Source organism: Pristiophorus japonicus, chromosome 11 (assembly GCF_044704955.1).
Source record: "Pristiophorus japonicus isolate sPriJap1 chromosome 11, sPriJap1.hap1, whole genome shotgun sequence".
NCBI lineage: Eukaryota > Metazoa > Chordata > Chondrichthyes > Pristiophoridae > Pristiophorus > Pristiophorus japonicus.
Window position 1 is genome coordinate 144795442 of NC_091987.1, and position 22145 is coordinate 144817586.

The window sequence follows — 22145 nt, forward strand, 5'->3', positions numbered from 1 at the left end:
CCGTGTCTCTTTCCCCCCCGTTCCCCGTGTCTCTTTCCCCCCCCCCGTTCCCCGTGTCTCTTCCCCCCCCCCCCCGTTCCCCGTGTCTCTTCCCCCCCCCCGTTCCCCGTGTCTCTTTTCCCCCCCCCCGTTCCCCGTGTCTCTTTTCCCCCCCCCCGTTCCCCGTGTCTCTTTTCCCCCCCCCCGTTCCCCGTGTCTCTTTCCCCCCCCTCTGTTCCCCTTGTTGCTCCCCCCGTCTTCCCTTCCCCATCCTCATAATGCTGTTAGGAAGGGAGTTGGTGTGTGACTTGGGTGGGAACATGGAGGTGATGGTGTTCCCATGCGCCTGCTGCCCTCATCCTTCTAGGTGGTAGATGTCGCAGGTTTGGGAGGTGCTGCCGAAGAAACCTTGCTGCAGTGCATCTTGTAGATGGTGCACACTGCAGCCACGGTGCACCGGTGGTGGAGGGAATGAATGTTTGAGGGAGTGGATGGGATGCCGATCAAAGGGCTGCTTTATCCTGGATGGTATTGAGCTTCTTGAGTGTTGTTGGAGCTGCACTCATCCGGGCAAGTGGAGCGTATTCCATCACACTCCTGACTTGCATAGAAACTGGTGCAGGAATAGGCCATTCGGCCCTTCGAGCCTGCACCAACATTCAATGAGTTCATGGCTAAACATGCAACTTCAGTACCTCATTCCTGCTTTCTCGCCATACCCCTTGATCCCCCTAGTAGTAAGGACTATATCTAACTCCTTTTTGAATATATTTAGTGAATTGGCCTCAACAACTTTCTGTGGTGGAGAATTCCACAGGTTCACCACTCTGGGTGAAGAAGTTTCTCCTCATCTCGGTCCTAAATGTCTTCCCCCTTATCCTTAGACTGTGACCCCTGGCTCTGGACTTCCCCACATTGGGAACATTCTTCCTGCATCTAACCTGTCTAAACCTGTCAGAATTTTAAACGTTTCTATGAGATCCCCTCTCATTCTTCTGAACTCCAGTGAATACAAGCCCAGTTGATCCAGTCTTTCTTGATATGTCAGTCCCGCCATTCCGGGAATCAGTCTGGTGAACCATCGCTGCACTCCCTCAATAGCAAGAATGTCCTTCCTCAAGTTAGGAGACCAAAACTGTACACAATACTCCAGGTGTGGCCTCACCAAGGCCCTGTACAACTGTAGTAACACCCCCCTGTACTCAAATCCCCTCGCTATGAAGGCCAACATGCCATTTGCTTTCTTAACCGCCTGCTTTATCTGCATGCCAACCTTAAATGACTGATGTACCATGACACCCAGGTCTCGTTGCAACTCTCCTTTTCCTAATCTGTCACCATTCAGTTAATAGTCTGCCTCTCTCTTTTTACCACCAAAGTGGATAACCTCACATTTATCCACATTGTACTTCATCTGTCATGCATTTGCCCACTCACCTAACCTATCCAAGTCACTCTGCAGCCTCATAGCATCCTCCTCGCAGCTCACACTGCCACCCAACTTAGTGTCATCCGCAAATTTGGAGATACTACATTTAATCCCCTCGTCTAAATCATTAATGTACAATGTAAACAGCTGGGGCCCCAGCACAGACCTTGCGGTACCCCACTAGTCACTGCCTGCCATTCTGAAAAGTACCCATTTACTCCTACTCTTTGCTTCCTGTCTGCCAACCAGTTCTCAATCCACGTCAGCACACTACTCCCAATCCCATGTGCTTTAACTTTGCACATTAATCTCTTGTGTGGGACCTTGTCGAAGCCTTCTGAAAGTGCAAATACACCACATCAACTGGTTCTCCTTTGTCCACTCTACTGGAAACATCCTCAAAAAATTCCAGAAGATTTGTCAAGCATGATTTCCCTTTTTCAAATCTATGCTGACTTGGACCTATCATGTCACCTCATTTCAAATGTGCTGCTATGACATCCTTAATAATTGATTCCATCATTTTACCCACTACCGATGTCAGGTCTATAATTCCCTGTTTTCTCTCCCTCCTTTTTTTAAAAGTGGGGTTACATTGGCTACCCTCCACTCCATAGGAACTGGTCCAGAGTCTATGGAATGTTGGAAAATGACTGTCAATGCATCCGCTGTTTCCAAGGCCACTTGTGCCTTGTAGATGGTGGAAAGGCTTTGGGAAGTCAGGAGGTGAGACACTCGCCGCAGAATACCCAGCCTCTGACCTGCTCTTATTGCTACAGTATTTATGTGGCTGGTCCAATTAAGTTTCTGCTCAATGGTGACCCCCAGGATGTTGATTGTGGTGGATTCGGTAATGGTAATGCCGTTGAATATCATCGGACAGTGATTAGACTTTGGAGATGGTCATTGCCTGGCATTTGTGGCGTGAATTTTTGGTAGGAAGAATAGAAAAGCAAAATATTATTTAATTGGAGAGAGCTACAGAACTCTGTGGTACAGAGGGATCTGGGGGTCCTTGTACATGAAACACAAAAGGTTAGCATACAAGTACAGCAAGTAATTAGGAAGACAAATGGAATGTTGGCCTTTATTGCAAGCGGGATAGAGTATAAGAACGTAAGAAATAGGAGCAGGAGTAGGCCATATGGCCCCTCGAGCCTGCTCCGCCATTCAGTAAGATAATGGCTGATCCGATCATGAACTCAGGTCCACTTTCTTGCCCGCTCCCCATAACCCCTTATCCCCTTCGTGTTTAAGAAACTATCTATTTCTGTCTTAAATTTATTCAATGCCCCAGCTTCCACAGCTCTCTGAGGCAGCGAATTCCACAGATGTACAATCCTCTGAGAGAAGACATTTCTCCTCATCTCTGTTTTAAATGGGTGGCCCCTTATTCTAAGATCATGCCCCCTAGTTCTAGTTTCCCCCATCAGTGGATGCATCCTCCCTGCATCCACCTTGTCAAGCCCCTTCCTAATCTTTTACGTTTCGATAAGATCACCTCTCATTCTACTGAATTCCGATGAGTAGAGGCCCAACCTACCCAACCTTTCCTCATGTCAACCCCCTCGTCTCCGGAATCAACCTTGTGAACCTTCTCTGAATTGCCTCCAAAGCAAGTATATCCTTTCGTAAATATGGAAACGAAAACTGCACGCAGTATTCCTGGTGTGGCCTCACCAATACCTTATATAGCTGTAGTAAGACTTCCCTGCTTTTATACTCCATCCCTTTTGCAATAAAGGCCAAGATACTATTGGCCTTCCTGATCACTTGCTGTACCTGCATACTAACCTTTTGTGTTTCATGCACAAGTACCCCCAGGTCCTGCTGTACTGCAGCACTTTGCAATCTTTTTCCATTTAAATAATAACTTGCTCTTTGATTTTTTTTCTGACAAAGTGCATGACCTCACACTTTCCAACATTATACTCCATCTGCCAAATTTTTGCCCACTTTGCATTGGAGGCAGTTCAGAGAAGGTTCACTAGGTTGATTCCTAAGATGAAGGGGTTGTCTTATGAGGAAAGGTTGAGCAGGTTAGGTAGGCCTATACTCATTGGAGTTACGAAGAATGAGAGGTGATCTTATTGATGCATATGATTCTGAGGGGGCTTGACAGGGTAGATGCTAAGAGGATGTTTCTCCTCATGGAGAAATCTAGAACTAGGGAGAGTAGTTTCAGAATAAAGGGTTGCCCATTTAAAACAGCGATGAGGAGGAATTTCTTTGACGGTCGTGATCTTTGGAATTCTCCACCTCATGAGAGCTGTGGAGGCTGAGTTGTTGAATATATGCAAGGCGGAGAAAGCCAGATTTTTGAACTACCGGGGAGTCGAGGGTTATGGGGATCAGGCAGGAAAGTGGAGTTGAGGCAAAGATCAGATCAGCCGTGATCTTATTGAATGGTGGAGCAGGCTCAAGGGACAAAATGGCCTACTCCTGCTCCTATTTCTTAAGTTCTTTTGAATGTTACTTGCCTGTTATAAGCCTGAATGTCATCCAGATCTTGCTGCATGCTGACATGGACTGCTCCATTATCTGAAGAGTTGTGAATGGCACTAAACACTGTGCAATCATCAGCGAACATCCCCACTCCTGACCTTATGATGCAGGAAAGATCATTGATGAAGCAGCTGAAGATGGTTGGGCCTAGGACACTGCCCTGAGGAACTCCTGCAGCGATGTCCTGGGGCTGTAATGATTGACTTCCAACCACCCCAACCAATTTGTTTTGTGCTAGGTATGACTCCAGCCAGTGGAGTTTTCCCCTGATTCCCATTGACTTCAGTTTTACTAGGGCCCCTTGATGTCAAGGGCAGTCACTCTCACCTCTCCTCTGGAATTCAGTTCTTTTGTCCATGTTTGGACCAAGGCTGTAATGAGGTCTGGAGCCGAGTGGTCCTGGCGGAACCCAAACTGAGCATCGGTGAGCAGGTTATTGATAAGTGATGCTTGATAGCACCGTCAATGACACCTTCCATCACTTTGCTGATAATTGAGAGTGGACTGATGGGGTGGTAATTGACCAGATTGGATTTATCCTGTTATTTGTTGACATGACATACCTGGGCAGTTTTCCATATTGTTGGATAGATGCCAGTGTTGTAGCTGTACTGGAACAGCTTGACTAGAAGCGCGGCTATTTCTGGAACACGTCTTCAGCACGACAGCCGGGATGTTGTCGGGGCTGTATCCAGTGCGCTCAGCTGTTTCTTGATATCAAGTGGAGTGAATAGAATTGGTTTAAGACTGGCTTCTGTAATAGTGGGGACCTCAGGAGGAGGCCGATATGGATCATCCACTCGGCACTTCTGGCTGAAGGTGGTTGCAAACGCTTCAGCCTTGTCCTTTGCATTCACATACTGGGCTCCGCCATCATTGAGGATGGGGATATTCACGGAGCTGCCTCCTCTTGTTAGTTGTTTAATGGTCCACCACCATTCACGACTGGATGTGGCAGTACTGCAGAGCTTTGATCTGGTCCGTTGATTGTCTATAGCATGCTTTCCATTGTTTAGCATGTATGTAGTCCTGTGTTGCAGCTTCCCCAGGTTGGTACCTCATTTAGGTGCGCCTGGTGCTGCTCCTGGCATCCTCTTCTACATTCCTCATTGAACCAGGGTTGGTCCCCTAGCTTGATGATAATGGTAGAGTGAGGGATATGTCTGGCCATGAGGTTACAGATTGAGGTGGAATACAATTCTGCTGCTGCTGATGGCCAACAGCACCTCATGGATACCCAGTTTTGAGCTGCTGGGTCTGTTCTGGATCAATCCTGTTTAGCATTGTGGTAGTGCCACACAACACGATGAAGGGTGTCCTCAGTGTGAAGACAGGACTTCGTCTCTGTGCGGTGGTGTCCTGGACAGTAGATTGGTGAGGGCGACGTCAATTGTTTCTTTCCCTCGTGTTGGTTCTCTCATCACCTGTCGCAGGCCCAGTCTGGCAGCTGTGTCCTTCAGGACTCGGCCAGCTCGGTCAGTTGTGGTGTTGCTGAGCCACTCTTGGTGATGAACATTGAAGTCCCCCACCCCGAGTACATTGTGCCCTTGCTACTCTCGGTGCTTCTTCCAAGTGGTGTTCAACATGGAGGAGTACTGATTCAGCAGCTGAGGGAGGGCAGTAGGTGGTAATCAGCAGGAGGTTTCCTTGCCCATGCTTGACCTGGAGCCATGAGACTTCATGGGGTCCGTGGTCAATACTGAGGCCAATCCCTCCCGACTGTATACCACTATGCCGCCACCCCTGGTGGGTCTGCCCTGCCGGTGGGACGGGACAGGACATACCCAGGGATAGTGATGGAGGAGTTTGGGACATTGGCTGAAAGGTATGATTCTGAGAGTATGACTATGTCGGGTTGTTGCTTGACTAGTCTCTGGGACAGCTCTCCCAATTTTGGCACAAGTCCCCAGATGTTGGTGAGGCGGACTTTGGCAGGATTAACTGGGCTGGGTGTGCCGTTGTCGTGTCTGTTGCCGATGCCAAAGTTGATGCCAGGTGGTCCATCCGGTTTTATTATTGTTTCTAGTAGCGTTTGTTTTTCTAACAGAGTGGCTTGCTAGGCCATTTCAGAGGGCAGTTTAGATCCTACCACATTGCTGTGTATCTGGAGTCACATACAGGCCAGACCGAGTAAGGACGGCATATTTTCTTCCCTAAAGGAGATTCGTAAACCCAATGGGTTTTTACAACAATCCAATATTTTCATGGTCACCATTGCTCATACTACTAGTTCTTTATTCCAGATTTATTCAATTAACTGAATATAAATTCCCCGGCTGGCGTGTTGGGACCTGAACTCGCATCTCTGGATCATTAGTCCAGCCCTCTGGATTACTCATCCAGTAACATAACCACTATGCTACCGTACTCTTATTTATACCCCACTCAACATCACTAAAACAGATTATCTAGTCATTATCACATTGCTGTTTGTGGGAGCTTGCTGTGCGCGCAAATTGGCTGCAACTTTTTCCACTTTACAACAGTGACTATACTTCAAAAAGTACTTCATTGGCTGTAAAGCGCTTTGAGATGACCGGTAGTCGTGAAAAGTGCTCTATAAATGTAAGTCTGTCTGTCATTCACTCTCTCGGCCTCCCCTCATGCCCCTCACTGTCTCGGCCACCACCTCCCCCCTCCCCTCACTCCCTTGGCTTCCTCCATCCCCCTCACTCTCTCGGCCTCTCCATCCCCCTCACTCTCTCGGCCTCCCCGATTCCCCCTCACTCTCTCGGCCCCCTTCCCATACCCATTCCCCTATCTCAGAACCCTGTCTGTCTCATTCTCTGTCGCATGCAATTTGACAATTTGACGGACCTAGTTTTGACAATGTTAGCTTTTTAACAAACTGACCTATAAATGTTGATATTTTAAGATTATTGGGTGGGTTTGTTGGTAGCGACACTGATCCTAGTTTCCTCTGATTGTACAGTCATCTCCTAGTCTCAAGACTTGGTACGAGGAATGGCTGGCAAATCATGGGATCAGCATTGCTCCCTTCCACATACGGTGGCAGACTGCCCTCTTCAATCGACTCTTCCTGAAGCTGGGACGCTGGAAGCCTCAGTTCCTGTACTTCTGGTAAGTTCACTTTAAATGTAGCTCTTGCAATTAACAGTCCTGCCCAGATTGCATCTCAATCAGCTCATCAGTAAAGTTACCACTTAGTAACGTTCCATGTTTTTTTTAAAAATTGTTCATTGCATGTTCAAACTTCTTTGTAACTTGTCAGCTTCTTTGTAAATGCGTCTCAGTTTAGTGCAACAATCAAAAGTGTCTGAGCAGTTGGTTGAGAAGATAGGCAAAATGTAAGTGTCGCTGGCAAGGCTAACATTTACTGCCCATCCCTAATCACCTTAGGGCAGTTAAGAGTCAAGCACATTGATGTGTGGCTGGAGTCACATATAGGCCAGACTGGGTAATGACAGCAGATTTCCTTCCCTAAAGGGCATGAGTGAACCAGATGGGTTTTTATGACAATCAGGTAGTTTGATGGTCACCATTACTGATACTAGTTTTTTATTCCAGATGTATTTAATTAACTGAATTTAAATTCCCGGCTGCCATAATGGGATTTGAACTCGATCTCTGGATCATTAGTCCAGGGCTCTGGATTACTAGTCCAGTAACATAACCACTATGCTACGGTTCCCTAAAATGTTATGTAAATCATCATATCATAGGCGGTCCCTCGAACGAGGATGACTTGCTTCCACAAGAGTTCACAAATGTTTCAGTGAAGGACCCGATGTTCCAGTCCCGAACTCCAATTGATGGGGTGGAAGATGCCTGTGCGTGGATTTTTTTAATGTGTGGTGACCGTTGCACATCAGCCACCACACTGGCTTGATAGAGCTCGGCCTTTATCCAGTGGCAATGGTTAACCAGGACGACTGGAGTCCTGTTCTGCTGCACGGACCTAGTGCGCACACATATCGCAGTGTGGGCTGGCCTGTGCTGTCCCTGGGTCCTCGGCTCTTCTGGGCTCCGTACCCTCATTCGCCGCCTGCCATGTTCCAGGGCCCGGCGTTATGTAAATGTGTAACTGTTGTCAGCCTGAATCTACTCTAACTGTTGCGAGTTAGTGCGAGATAGGATACGGGCAGAAATTTTACGTGAGCTGAAGTTAGTGGAAGGTGGGAGGCCAGCCAGGAGAGCATTGGATAGTTGAGTCTGGAGGTGACAAAGGCATGGATGAGGGATTCAGCAGCAGATGCACTGAGGCGAGCAATGTTACAAAAGTGGTGTATTTTGATCGGAATAAGGAGACCACATTCTCCTTGGAACCCAAGAGTCTAAATGGGGTAGAGGAGCAGAGGGATGGATCTAGGGGTACAGAGTCACAAATCATTAAAAGTAGCAACGCAGGTTAACAATGCCATAAAAAGTACAAACAAAGCACTGGGGTTCATTTCTAGAGGGATAGAATTGAAAAGCAGAGCAGTAATGTTAAACTTGAATAAAGCCTTGGCTAGATCACACTTGAAGTGCTGTGAACAGTTCTGGTCTCCATTTTATAAAAAGAATATAGAGGTACTGGAGAGGGTACAAAAAAGATTTACAAGGATGAAGCCAGAAGTGAGAGGTTATATCTATCAGAAAAGTTTGAACAGGCTGGGACTCTTTTCTCTAGATAAGAGAAAGCTTAAAGTGTGACCAAATAGGGGTATTTAAGATTATGAAAGGGTTTCATATAGATATAGCTTCTTTACCCAGAGAGTGGTGAGAATGTGGAACTCGCTGCCACAGGGAGGGTTGAGGCGACTAACATAGATGCATTTAAGGGAAAGCTGGATTAGCACATGAGGGAGAAAGGAATCGGTTATGCAGATAGGATGAGATGAAATAGGGTGGGAGGAGGCCCGTGTGGAGCGTAAATCTGGCATAGATCAGTTGGCCGAATGGCCTGTTTCTGTGCTGTACGTTCTGTGTAATCCTGTGTAAGTGGAAGTTAGCGATCTTTGTGATGAAGAGACTATGGTGTCAGAAGCTCAGCTTGTGGCCAAATGGTGGTACCGAGGTTGTGAACAGTCTGGTTCAACCAGAGGCGGTAGCCAGAGAGGTGGATGGAATCGGTAGTGAGTGAACGCAGTTTGTGCAGGAGGCTGAAGACATTGGGTCAGTGTTTCACTGGAGAAAATTTGGACCATTCAGGACTGGTTGCAAGAAAAGCAACCTGACAACATAGAGGCAGCGGATGGATCAGGAGAGTTGGTATAGAAGTTGGGTGTCATCGGTGTACCTGTGGAAGCTGATCCCATGTCTGCAAGGGGCAACATGTAGATGAGGAAGAGGAGGGGTCAAAGATGGATCGTTGTGGGACTCCCGAGGTGTGGGGTTGGGTAGAGAAGTTCTGGCTACAATCAGATAGGTGACTGAGTGAGGGCAGTCTGCTGAGCTGGACATTGGAGGAGAGGTGTTGGGGGACGATGGCCTGATCGACTGTGACAAAGGATGCAGAGGGGTCGAGGGTAAATACTGCACCGCAGGTAATGTTGCTTGTGACTCTGGTTCAGGCCGTGTTGGTGATGTGGGAACTGGAGAGATTCAGACAGGAAGTTTCCGGAGAGTTGGGCACAGCTCTGAGCGGTAACACCATGTTCAAGACCCATGGAGAGGAAAGGGAGGTTGAAGGTGGGGAGGTAGTTATCTAGGACAAGAGGTGGGGTTATTTTGAGCAACAGGTGAGGATAGTGTTTTTTAAAGGGGCGGCAACAAACCTGAGGAGAGGAAACCACTTAAAATTGAGCAGTCAGCTGTGGCTCAGTGGGGAATACACTCGTCTCTGAATCAGAAGGTTGTGGGTTCAAGTCCCACTCCAGGGATTTGAGCACAAAAATCTAGGTTGACACCCCAGTGCAGTACTGAGGGAGTGCTGCACTGTTGGAGATGTCGTCTTTCGGATGAGACGTTAAACCAAGGCCCCGTCTGTTCTCTCGGGTGGACGTGAAAGATCCCATCGCAGTATTTTGAAGAAAAGCAGGGGAGTTATTCCCGGTGTCCTGGCTAATATTTATCCCTCAACTTGCATAACAAAAAAACAGATTATCTGGTCATTATCACATTGCTGTTTGTGGGAGCTTGCTGTGCACAAGTTGGCTGTAAACGCTTTTGAGGCGTCCGGTGGTTGTGAAAGGCACTATAGAAATGCAAGTCTTTTTCTTTTAGAATATCATCTAGCACGGGGGCCAGGAAGGAAGTTTAAGTGATTAGGAGTTTAGTGATAAAGAGGTCAAGAGAACAGGAGGTGGGGCTCAAGATGAGATAAGCTTGGAAAGGTCCTTGAGTTGAAACTAGAGAGAGACAGGGATACAGAGCTAAGACAGGGGTAGGTAGGACGTGTGCCTTTGTAAGCAAGAAGAGGGGCAAAGAGTGAATGTGGCCAAACAAGTTGTGTCTCTCTCGGTGATGAAGAAATCCATGAACCAATTAAATGCCACAATGCCAGGAGTGTGGAATCTTTCTGGATGGTTGAACTAAGATGGGCCGAATGGCCTTCCTCATCCATGTGACCGTTGGCACTTTCAGAAGGAGTGACAGTCATCAAAAGGATGAAGGTTTTGAATTTTTTAAATCTATTACAACATCTGCAGACATGGGGTCAGCTTCCACAGCTACACGGCTGACACCCAGCTCTACTACTGTACCAGCAAAGACATGCCGATCCAGGCTGACTTGAACAACCTACCACCAACCCATCTCGAATATAGACGGCCATTTTGGATCGTCGACGAAGCCCTTCAGCGATCTCCCCTCAGCCTTGATGACCGATGTCAATGTTTGGAAGAACTGCGACATACGGAATGGATTCCTTATAGAGGACCCAACAGTACAATCTGAAGGATGAAACCTTCCTCGCAAACAGTGGCCAACCATCAACCACCTCAGAACTGGTTATGGTCGATGCTGCCACCTTCTCCATAGTTGGAAGATTAGAGCACCCCCCATCATGTGACTGGAGCTCCGAATCAGACCCTGGAGCACATCATTGAGCACTGCCCTCACAGGAAATTTGCAGACAGCCTATAAGATATCCATGCTGTTACACCAGAAGCTTTGGCCTGGATATCTGACTTAGATATCGACATTTCATTTGCTTTGCTACTACCGATGTCAGCTGTGGCTCAGTGGGTAGTACACTCGCCTCTGAGTCAGAAGATTGTGGGTTCAAGTCCCACTCCAAGGACTTGAGCACATAAATCTAGGCTGACACTCCAGTGCAGTGCTAAGGGAGTGCTGCACTGTCGGAGGTGCTGTCTTTCAGATGAGACGTTAAGCCGAGGCCCTGTCTGCTCTCTCGGGTGGATGTAAAAGATCCCATTGCACTATTTCGAAGAAGAGCAGGGAAGTTATCACCTGGGGCCAATATTTATCCCTCAATCCATATAACAAAAAAGCTTGATTATCTGGTCATTATCACATTGCTGTTTGTGGGAGTTTGCTGTGTGCAAATTGGCTGCCGCGTTTCCTACGTTACAACAGTGACTACGCTCCAAAAGTACTTAATTGGCTGTAAAGTGTTTTGAGAAGTCCGGTGGTTGTGAAAGGCACTATAGAAATCCTTCATTTACCATATGAAAGAAGACTACTGTACCAACTCTCTCGATCTAGCTATGACCACTGTGTTGCCAGATTGCTTGTCCTCCAAAGTTGGCTGTTAGAACATGGGATGCCCAGCCAGGAACATTGGGGGAAGCAGAATCCATCACTGCTTTTAAAAGGGAAGTAGATAAATATTTTTTTAAATGTAGAGGGTCTGGAGGGGAGTGGGACTAATTGCAGAGCTGTTAAAGAGAGCCTGCACCGACACGATGGGCTGAATGGCCTGCTCCTATACCGAGTTTCAGCGCTGGAAGCTGAGCAATAGGGGAGTCATTGGACCTGTATTGATATTTGTTCACTGTCTTTCAATATAGCAACAGATAAAAAGCTGTTACCTGTATCTTTAAAGAAGGAAAATTACCATCCTTACCTGGTCTGACCTACATGTGACTCCAGTCCCACACCATTGTAGCCTCGTAAACCACTCAGTTGTATCGGGCAACTACAAACAACAACAACATGTATTTATATAGCACCTTTAACTTAGTGAAATGTCCCAAGGCGATTCACAGGAGTATTATGTGATAAAAATTTGACACCTGAGCTGCATAAGTAGAAATTAACTCGTGACCAAAAGCGGTATGTTTTAAGGAGCGTCTTGAAGGAGAAAAGAGAGGCGGAGAGGTTTAGGCTAAGAGTTCCAGAGCTTGGGGCCTAGACAACAGAAGGCATGGCCACCGATGGTTGAGCGATTATAATCAGGGATGCTAAGGAGAGCAGAATTAGAGGAGCGCAGACATCTCGAGGGGTTGTGGAGCTGGAGGAGATTACAGAGATAAGGTGGGGTGAGGCCATAGAGGGATTTGATAATAAGGGTGAGAATTTTGAAATCAAGACGTTGCTTAACCGTGAGCCAATGTAGGTCAGCGAGCACAGGGGTGATGGGTGGGCGGGATTTGGTGCGAGTTAGGACACGGGCAGCCGAGTTTTGGATCACCTATAGTTTAAGAAGGGTAGAATGTGGAAGGCCAGCCAGGAGTGCGTTGGCGTCGTCGAGTCTAGAGGTAACAAAAGCATGGTTGAGGGCTTCAGCAGAGGATGAGCTGAGAGGCAAGGGCGGAGACGGGCGATGTTATGAAGGTGCAAATAATCGGTCTTAGTTATGCTGCGGATATGTGGTTGAAATCTCGGTTCAGTTCAAGAAGAAAGCCTGCCAGCACCTTCTAAGGACAAAGTGTTGGTTCAGTGGGTAGCACCCAGGCCTCTAAGTCAGAAGGTCGTAGGTTCATTTCCCACTCCAGAGACATGCCACATAATCTAGGCCGACATTCCAGTGCGGTGCTCGGAGTGCTGCACTGTCGGGGGTGTCATCGTTCAGATGAGACATTAAACTGAAGCCCTGTCTGCTCAGATGGATGTAAAAGATCCCATGGCACTTTTTCAAAGAAGAGCAGGGAAGTTATCCCTGGGGGTCCTGGCCAATATTTATCCTTCAATCAACATCACTTTATATTTAAAAAAAAGATGATCTGGTTTGTGGGACCTTGCTGTGCCCAAATTGGTTGCTGCGTTTCCTATATTACAACAATGATTGCACGTCAAAAGTGCTTCATTTACTGTGAAGTGCTTTGGGATGTCCTGAGGTGGTGAAAGGCACTATAGAAATGCAAGTCCTTTCTTTACCCAGTGATGTTCCTGTTACCCCAGCAGCCCTCACAGACATCAGTATGTTCATAGGATCATCAAAATTTATAGCACGGAAGGAGGCCATTTTGGCCCATCATGTCCAAGCCGGCCAACAAAGAGCTATCCAGCCTAATCCTACTTTCCAGCTCTCGGTCCGTAGTCCTGTAGGTTACCGCACTTCGAGTGCACATCCAAGTACTTTTTAAATGTAGTGAGGGTTTCTGCCTCTACCACCCTTTCAGGCAGTGAGTTCCAGCTTCTGGGTGAGGAAATTTCCCCCAAATCCCCTCTAAACCTTCTTAAAACCTTACTTTAAATCTATGCCCCCTGGTTGTTGAACTCTCCAAGGGAAATAGGTCCATCCTATCCACTCTATCCAGGCCCCTCATAATTTTATACGCCTCAATAAGGCTCCCCTCAGCCTCCTCTGTTCCAAAGAAAACAAACCCCAGTCTATTTAATCTGTCCTCAAAGCTAAAATTCTCCATCCAGGCAACATCCTCGGAAATCTCCTCTACCCTCTCTCGTGCAATAACATCTTTCCTGTTATGTGGTGACCAGAACTGCACGCCTTACTCTAGCTGTGGCCTAACTAGTGTTTGATACAGTTCAAGCTGACTGAAGCATTTGTTGTGGTGTCACTTTAATTATCTCCAGTAAATAATTGGCACACGTGCTGGATGATTAAGTGTTTTTTGATCTTCCAGGTTCAGTCTGGGAATGGTCTTTGGCGTGGTCTCCATGTTTGTCTCGATGATGCTTCTGGCAAAAACTCTCTCCCAGACATTGGCACTGATGACAGCAGAGAGCCCTTCAGCTGAGAACGAACGCATTCTACAAGTGGTGGTAAGTGGCCTTTGTCCAAAGGTGAAGAGAGACGTTGGGGCTTTTTTTCCCTGTTGGGAGTTGAGAAGATTTAAGGGGCAGCCTGAAGGCTGTGAAGGTGTTGTGATAGGGCCAATAGTGACTGATTGTTTCCACTGGTCGGCGAGAGGGTAATGAGATGGGACGGTTAGAAAGAAAAGGTTGTTTACTCAACAGGTTTTGTGGCATTAAAGATATAGAACTCTACCTCAGCAGCAGAATAATACATTGCATCTGAATTTGGCCTTTAATGCAAAGGGGATGGAGTATAAAAATAGGGACGTCATGCTACAACTGTATAGGGCATTGGTGCGACCACAACTGGAGTACTGCGTACAGTTTTGGTCTCCTTATTTAAGGAGGGATATACTTGCATTGGAGGCTAGAGAAGGTTCACTAGGTTGATTCCTGAGATAAAGAGGTTGTCTTATGAAGAAAGGTTGAGAAGGTTGGACCTATAATCAGTTTAGAAGAATAAGAGGTGATCTTGTTGAAACGTACAAAATTGTGAGGGGGATTAACAGGGTAGATGCAGAGAGGATGTTTCCCCTCGGGAATCTAGAACTCGGGACATAGTTTCAGAATAAGGGGTTGCCCATTTAAAACGGAGATGAGGAGGAATTTCTTCTCTGAGAATCATAAATCTTTGGAATTCTCTACCCCAGAGAGCTGTGGAGGCTGGGTCTTTGAATATATTGAAGGTGGAGATAGACAGATTTTTGAACGATAAGGGAGTCGAGGGTTATGAGGAGTGTGTAGGGAAGTGGAGTTGAGGCCAAGATCAGATCAGCCATCATCTTACTGAATGGCAGAGCAGGCTCGAGGGGCCACATGGCCTACTCCTCCTATTTATGTTCTTATGACATGGTACAACCTTATCATTCTGCTACTATGTGGATTACCACAGAGTGTGAGAATTATTATGGTCCTTCTGTATTTTCAAGTTCTAAAGTTGTCCAAAGAAATGACCTTGGTGCAGCAGAGCATGTAATGTTTGGCGTACTTCTGTCGGACCATGGACGATAACACAGAGAGAGAGGCCATTGTCTGTGCCGGATCTATCCTCCAGAAATCCAATCTGTTCACGCTCTCCCCATATCATGATAGAAGTTTGCAACACAGAAGGAGGCCATTCGGCCCATCCTTTCCGTGGCAGTTCTTTACTGGAGCAGTCTATAGCCCTGTATCAATCCACCACTACTCCCACTGCCCCCTTCTCTACCCATAGCCCTGTATCAATCCAATACTGTTCCCACTGCCCAGCTCTCTCCCCATAGCCTTGTATCAATCCAATACTTATCCCCCTGGCACGTTTTCCTTGGCGAATTCCCCGCTGTGCAGGGAACAAGTGAGATGTAACGGCTTTGGAGTATTATTGGTGAATCCCCATGTATGTGGGGAAGCGCTCAGAGGGAGAGTTGTTCTATCTACACAGCGACCTCTTTTAATATAGTGCCTTGTACATCCTTAGGACGTCCCAAAGTGCTTCACAACCAATTATCTGCTTGAACATTTTCATCTTCCTTTGCCTCAATACCATCTAGAGTAATCTGCTCTTTAGTGTTTTTGAGGGCTTCAGCAAGCAGTTGATTCTGTAGGCTAACTACATATGAAGTCACTAATTACTTTCAGTATCCAGTCTCGTTAAGTTAAGGACAATTCCAAGTGCCTTTGTCCTAGATCAGTGAAAGGAACGCGTGAATCTGAACCAGCGTGTAGATAATTCTTTACAGAGCATATGAATATGGAACTTGATATTAATTCTGGCAATAACTGTTTACTACATCAACAGGTGCCTGGTGTTAACCTACCTATCAGCCAGATGATATATTTTTTCACTGCAATTCTGATCAGTGGCATCATACATGAAATAGGCCATGGGGTGGCTGCTGTCAGGTACAGTCAGTATTCATTCTGTTCATGCCCATTGCTTCTGTTAAAATTGGGATTATAAAGAATTGAATTGGGTGGAACGTTCCATTGTTCTTGAGTATTTGATCTCTTCCCCGTGGAGAACAGTGCGAAGTAGTGGAAGGATTCACAGGCTGGTCAACAGGCTGGGACATGAACACTCTGTCTATGGCCGTTACCATCTTTATCCCAGCCAATAGGGGGAATTAGTGCAATCTGTTTTGAGATGGACAAGGAAATGAAATTGAAAGTAAATGCAGAGTGTTGCACATTGGAGGAAAGAATGGGTTTCATTTCTATCCAATGAAGGGGACAGTATTGGAGAGAGCAACTGAAAAGGCCCTGATGTGATTGTAGGTGAGTCACACTCAATGTCTGGGCAACGTGGAAATGCAACTACCAACAAACAAGATGGAATGTTGGGATCCCAAGTTGTTGCGTGTCGACAGGGAGAAGCACTGGGCAGAACTCTCAGAGCACTGCGTGCAGTTTTGCTTGTTGCTGGTCAAAGGGAGAAGTGCACAGGTTGGAGAGGCTGCAGGGAAGTGCAACAGAAAGGATCCCAACAGTAAAGGGATGAGCTCTGAGAGAAGCGAGAAGAGATAAGGTGATTAAAGGCAGCCTCAGTAAAATATTAAATGCCAATAAGGTTCAACCTCAAACTTGTAAGGTTAGTCAGACCAGTAGGACAAGAGGACTTGAGTTTAAAGTGGTGAAAAATACATTTAAAATCATTCTTGGGAATACTTCCTTTACTCAATGTAATGTATTTGCTTCATGGGTTCTTTGCTTAAGAATTCATAGCAACACATTGCTATTAAGAACTAGTTGGTTTATTAACAAAAGGTTTAACAATCACACGACACATTACCAGTTCATCTACCAGGCTCACAACCACTTGCCTCATCGAGGATTCCCCGAACCCAACTGGCTGGGGTTTTATTGAGTCTTGTGAACATCACATGACTGGCTAAGCCACTCCCACTCAACAGCTCTATAGCCTTTTGAGCATCCTCACAGGTGCACACATTACACTCAGACAGTACAAAACTTTTGGAAAACCCTAAAGCCATTAAACCAGAGGTATTGGGGGGGAAGTTCAACCTGGAGTTAGATGTTGGGTTTGAAATACTGAAGGGATGGCCTTTCCTCATCCTTGACTTTTTTTTTTTACGTTTTCGTATATCTCGGTAACTCAGCCGTTCTTCGTACTGAACATTTTGTTTAAAGTTGAGCACGTCGTTTGTAATGAGAGAATCGTTGTGATGTTGAATTTTAACGGCGGCTTTTTCCCCCACTGTGCAGGGAACAAGTGAGATTTAATGGCTTTGGAGTATTTATTTTCATAGTCTACCCCGGGGCCTTTGTTGACCTCTACACAAATCATTTGCAGTTGATATCCCCGATCCAACAGCTCCGAGTATTCTGTGCAGGTAAGTTTTCCCTCTCTGGGAAGAGTTAAGTTATGTTGAAAGCTGGCTTCATTTTCCTTGACTTGAAATTTAAACAGGATTATTTTTCCTTTCTCCTTTGATAGGTGTGTGGCACAACTTCATCCTGGCACTGATGGCTTTGCTCGTCCTGTACGCGTTGCCACTCTTCCTCCTTCCCCTCTACTATACAGGAATCGGAGCACTGGTCACTGAGGTCACAGAGGTAATTTACCATCTGATCCAACCTGGCAGGGTGTTGCAGTCACGTCTGGGTATCCAGCATAGGCTGATCACTACTGCACTTACAGTATTGTCCGATATCACTTGGAGAAAGCTATTTTATGTTACATCGCCTCAGGCGAGGGATGGTGAACAGACTTGAGAATGATTGGACAAGAACTACAATGATACAGTCTGCGCAAGATATTTAGACCCAGCATTGGTTTTCCCACTTTATTCCCTTTTGTTCATGAGCCTCCAGGTCAGTCCATATTTGAGGTAAAAACAAAGAACTTGCATTTATAGAGTGCCTTCCAGGACATCCAAAGCACTTTACAATCAATAAAGTACTTTTAAAATGTAGTCACTGTTGCAGGAACAATTTGCGGCAGCCAATTTGCGCACAGCAAGCTCCCACAATTAGCAATGTGGTAGTGACCAGATAACCAGTTTTAGTGATTTTGGTTGAGGGGATGACTTGGCCAGGTCACTGGGGAGAACTCCCCTGCTCTTCTTTGAAATAGTGCCCTGTGATTGTTTTCTAACCTGAGAGGCCTCGGTTTAAAGTCTCATCCAAAAGATGGGAGCTCCGACGGTGCAGCACTTCCTCAGTACAGATGCAGCGCCCCGAATCCAGAACCCTCGGGATCGAGGCTGTTCCAGATTTTGTGTTTTGCCAGATTTTGGAACGTCTTTCTGATGTCACAAATCCGGAAACACCCGAGTCCAGATTCGGGTATTTCTGGATTTCGGAACGTCAAAGTGGGGGGGTGGGGGGTGGGCGGCGGGGACGAGGTCGTCGGGGGTGGTGTTCGCCGGGCGATGACGTCGTCGGCCGGGGCCCCGCTGCCGAGGAGGTGCCCGGTGAGGCAGCAAGGAGGCCTCAAGGTAAGGGCAGTAGCGGTGAAGCGAGGCCCCGAGGTCGGGCAGCAGTGAGGGGCGGTGAGGCAAGGCCCGAGGTCGGGCAGCAGTGAGGCAAGGCCCGAGGTCGGGCAGCAGCGAGGGGCGGTGAGGCAAGGCCCGAGGTCGGGCAGCAGCGAGGGACGGTGAGGCAAGGCCCGAGGTCGGGCAGCAGCGAGGGGCGGTGAGGCAAGGCCCGAAGTCGTGCAGCAGCGAGGGGCGGTGAGGCAAGGCCCGAGGTCGGGCAGCAGCGAGGGGCGGTGAGGCAAGGCCCGAAGTCGTGCAGCAGCGAGGGGCGGTGAGGCAAGGCCCGAGGTCGGGCAGCAGCGAGGGGCGGTGAGGCAAGGCCCGAGGTCGGGCAGCAGCGAGGGGCGGTGAGGCAAGGCCCGAAGTCGGGCAGCAGCGAGGGGCGGTGAGGCAAGGCCAGAAGTCGGGCAGCAGCGAGGCAAGGCCCGAGGTCGGGCAGCAGCGAGGGGCTGTGAGGCAAGGCCCGAGGTCGGGCAGCAGCGAGGGGCGGTGAGGCAAGGCCCGAGGTCGGGCAGCAGCGAGGGGCGGTGAGGCAAGGCCCGAAGTCGGGCAGCAGTGAGGCAAGGCCCGAGGTCGGGCAGCAGCGAGGGGCGGTGAGGCAAGGCCCGAAGTCGGGCAGCAGTGAGGCAAGGCCCGAGGTCGGGCAGCAGCGTGGGGCGGTGAGGCAAGGCCCGAGGTCGGGCAGCAGCGAGGGGCGGTGAGGCAAGGCCCGAGGTCGGGCAGCAGCGAGGGGCGGTGAGGCAAGGCCCGAGGTCGGGCAGCAGCGAGGGGCGGTGAGGCAAGGCCCGAGGTCGGGCAGCAGCGAGGGGCGGTGAGGCGAGGCCTGAGGTCGGGCAGCAGCGAGGGGCGGTGAGGCAAGGCTCGAAGTCGGGCAGCAGTGAGGGGCGGTGAGGCAAGGCCCGAAGTCGGGCAGCAGCGAGGCAAGGCCCGAGGTCGGGCAGCAGCGAGGGGCGGTGAGGCAAGGCCCGAAGTCGGGCAGCAGCGAGGCAAGGCCCGAGGTCGGGCAGCAGTGAGGCAAGGCCCGAGGTCGGGCAGCAGTGAGGCAAGGCCCGAGGTCGGGCAGCAGCGAGGCAAAGCCCGAGGTCGGGCAGCAGCGAGGGGCGGTGAGGCAAGGCCCGAGGTCGGGCGGCAGTGAGGCAAGGCCCGAGGTCGGGCAGCAGCGTGGGGCGGTGAGGCAAGGCCCGAGGTCGGGCAGCAGCGTGGGGCGGTGAGGCAAGGCCCAAGGTCGGGCAGCAGCGTCGGGCGGTGAGGCAAGGCCCGAGGTCGGGCAGCAGCGAGGGGCAGTGAGGCGAGGCCTGAGGCCGGGCAGCGGCGTGGCAAGGGACAGTGAGGCCCGAGGTCGGTAGGGTCGGCAGGACCAGATTCCGGAACATTTTACAGATTCCAGACGACCCTGCCGCCAATCAGTCCGGATTTCGAAACATTCCGTTTTTCGGAACTCCGGATTTTGGACGCTCAACCTGTACTGCATTGGAGTGTCAGCCTAGATTATGTGCTCAAGCTTGTGGAACCGGGCTCGAACCCACAACCTTCTTGTTCAGAGGCAAGAGTGCGAAGGTAGTGGAATATCACAGGGCAGTGCCACCTTTAAGGATTTGCTAATGCCAGCTTCCCAAATCTTTCCCTACTACCAACACCACAGACCATCCTTAGTTCTGTTTATCAGCAACAGGGTTTTTATTGCCTTGTTGTGAAAACTCAAGTGTTTTTTGTTTCTATACTTACTCAACCAGTTTAAATACTCGCCCCATTTTCATATTGCTGTCCCTGAATCAAATGGATGTCAATTAGAAAGCAACGGAGCGAGAAAATGGTTTGGACATTATTGAGCAGAATTAATGCACTGACCATAAACTCTTCGTAAAGAGATCGGGCACGCTGCTCCCCAATCTACAAAAGTAAGTTCAGCAAAGATGCAGAATATTTCATCTGTCCTTGCCTTCTGCATTTTCGATGCAAAATCCCTTGGCCTGAAGCTTGCAGAGACCCACCAATTTACGAGGCATAAATTGTCCATCTGTACGTATCCTTACAGAACTCTATGTTCTCCCCACTGGCCACTTATCTCATTGCTGTTTGTTGAACCTCGACTGTGCCGATTGCTGCTGCTGCTCCTCTTCCCGACGCAACACCAGTGACTACGCTTCAAAAGTAACGCGCTTTGGGATGCGCTGAGGAGGTGCTATATAAATGCAAGTTTGTTCTTGACTAATAATCAAGCCCGTTCATATCTCACCATCTGCGTAACTCCACCGCAGGGTGAATTTCTGCATCAAAATTGCAGGCATCTCGAATTTGATCAGCGACTTCAGTCGCTACTACTAAGATTGATTAGGAAATAAAACACTTCTGCGATAATTAAATAGCTACCCCTAGTTGGCTGTCCAACCAAATGTAATGCTTTCCTGTGCCTAGCATTCACTGACTTTGACGGTTGAAGTGGATGAACCAGGTGAGCAACTCGTCTCCTTGGGTACGTGGCCTTTCAAAATGTCACAAACCCAGCTGCAGGAGAACATCTTTGACAGAGATCCTCACTTTCTTATTCCCACCTTCATTCATATGAATAAGTTGCTACTCTTTGGTGCCATTGACTTCAAGACTTACATAGGAGCAGGCCATTTAGCTCCTCGAGCTTGTTCTGCCATTTGGTTAGATCATGGCTGTATCTTCACTCCATCTACCTGCCTTGGTTCCATAACCCTTAATACCCGCCCTAACAAAAATCTGTCAATCTCAGTTTTGCCATTTTCAATTGATCCCCCTCCCCTCCCAGCCTCAACAGCTTTTTTGGGGGGTGGGGTGGGTAAGAGAGGGGACAGTTCCAGATTTCCACTACCCTTTGTGTGAAGAAGTGCTTTCCTCCCAACAGCCTAGTTCTAATTTTAAAGTTGTGCCCCTTGTTCTGGCCTTCCCCCACCAGATGAAGTAGTTTATTTCTATCTACCCTATCAACTCCTCTAATCATCTGAAACACCTCAATGAGATCTCCCCTTAACCTTCTATACACAAGGGAATATAAGCCTAGTCTATGCAAGCTTTCCTGAGTGCAGTGCCCTGAACTGAATGCAGATGGGGGTCTGTTCAGAGCTTTATACAACTGTAACATAACTTCCGCTCCTTTTGACTTGTCCGCAAACCTGACATTTAGCAGATGCGTGGTGTGGCACAGGCAAGACAGACTGTCGATATGTTCAATCACATTTACCTTCTGTTTCCCAGAACTCCCCTGCCAGTGGACCCAGAGGGCTGTTTGCGGGCGATCTCGTTAAATATGTGGAAAACTGTTCTGTTTACAGTGTGGAAGATTGGCACAAGTGCGTTGAAGAGATCTCTGTGAAACCTCAGACTGGGTACTGTATTAATGAGGCAACCCTGCAGCACCTGAGCTCTGTCGGTCGAGGTACGGATCTGCAGTCCTTTGTTGGGTGTAGACTAGAGATAAAAACAGAAAATGCTGCAAACCCTCAGCAGGCCAGGCAGCATCTGTGGAGAGAGGAAGAAAGTTAATGTTTGAAGTTGATGCCCTTTCAACAGAACTGGAAGATGTTAGAAATCAGCAACTTTTAAGCAAGTGTAGAGCCTGGGGAAAGCACAGCAGTGAAAGAACAAAAGGGAAGATTTGTGATAGGGTGGAAGTCAAGGGCGAT

The 22145-nt window shown here is 48.3% G+C and overlaps 1 protein-coding gene across 1 annotated transcript in view; it reads left to right on the forward strand.

Moving 5' to 3' along the window:
* Positions 1–22145, forward strand: part of mbtps2 (membrane-bound transcription factor peptidase, site 2) — a 65206-nt gene that overhangs the window by 2377 nt on the left and 40684 nt on the right. The window contains exons 2-7 of the mRNA XM_070892775.1: positions 6846–6994; positions 13849–13987; positions 15798–15901; positions 17222–17349; positions 17454–17572; positions 21718–21898. Of these exons, the coding sequence (XP_070748876.1) occupies positions 6846–6994; positions 13849–13987; positions 15798–15901; positions 17222–17349; positions 17454–17572; positions 21718–21898 (820 nt within the window). The remainder of the gene's footprint in view (positions 1–6845; positions 6995–13848; positions 13988–15797; positions 15902–17221; positions 17350–17453; positions 17573–21717; positions 21899–22145) is intronic.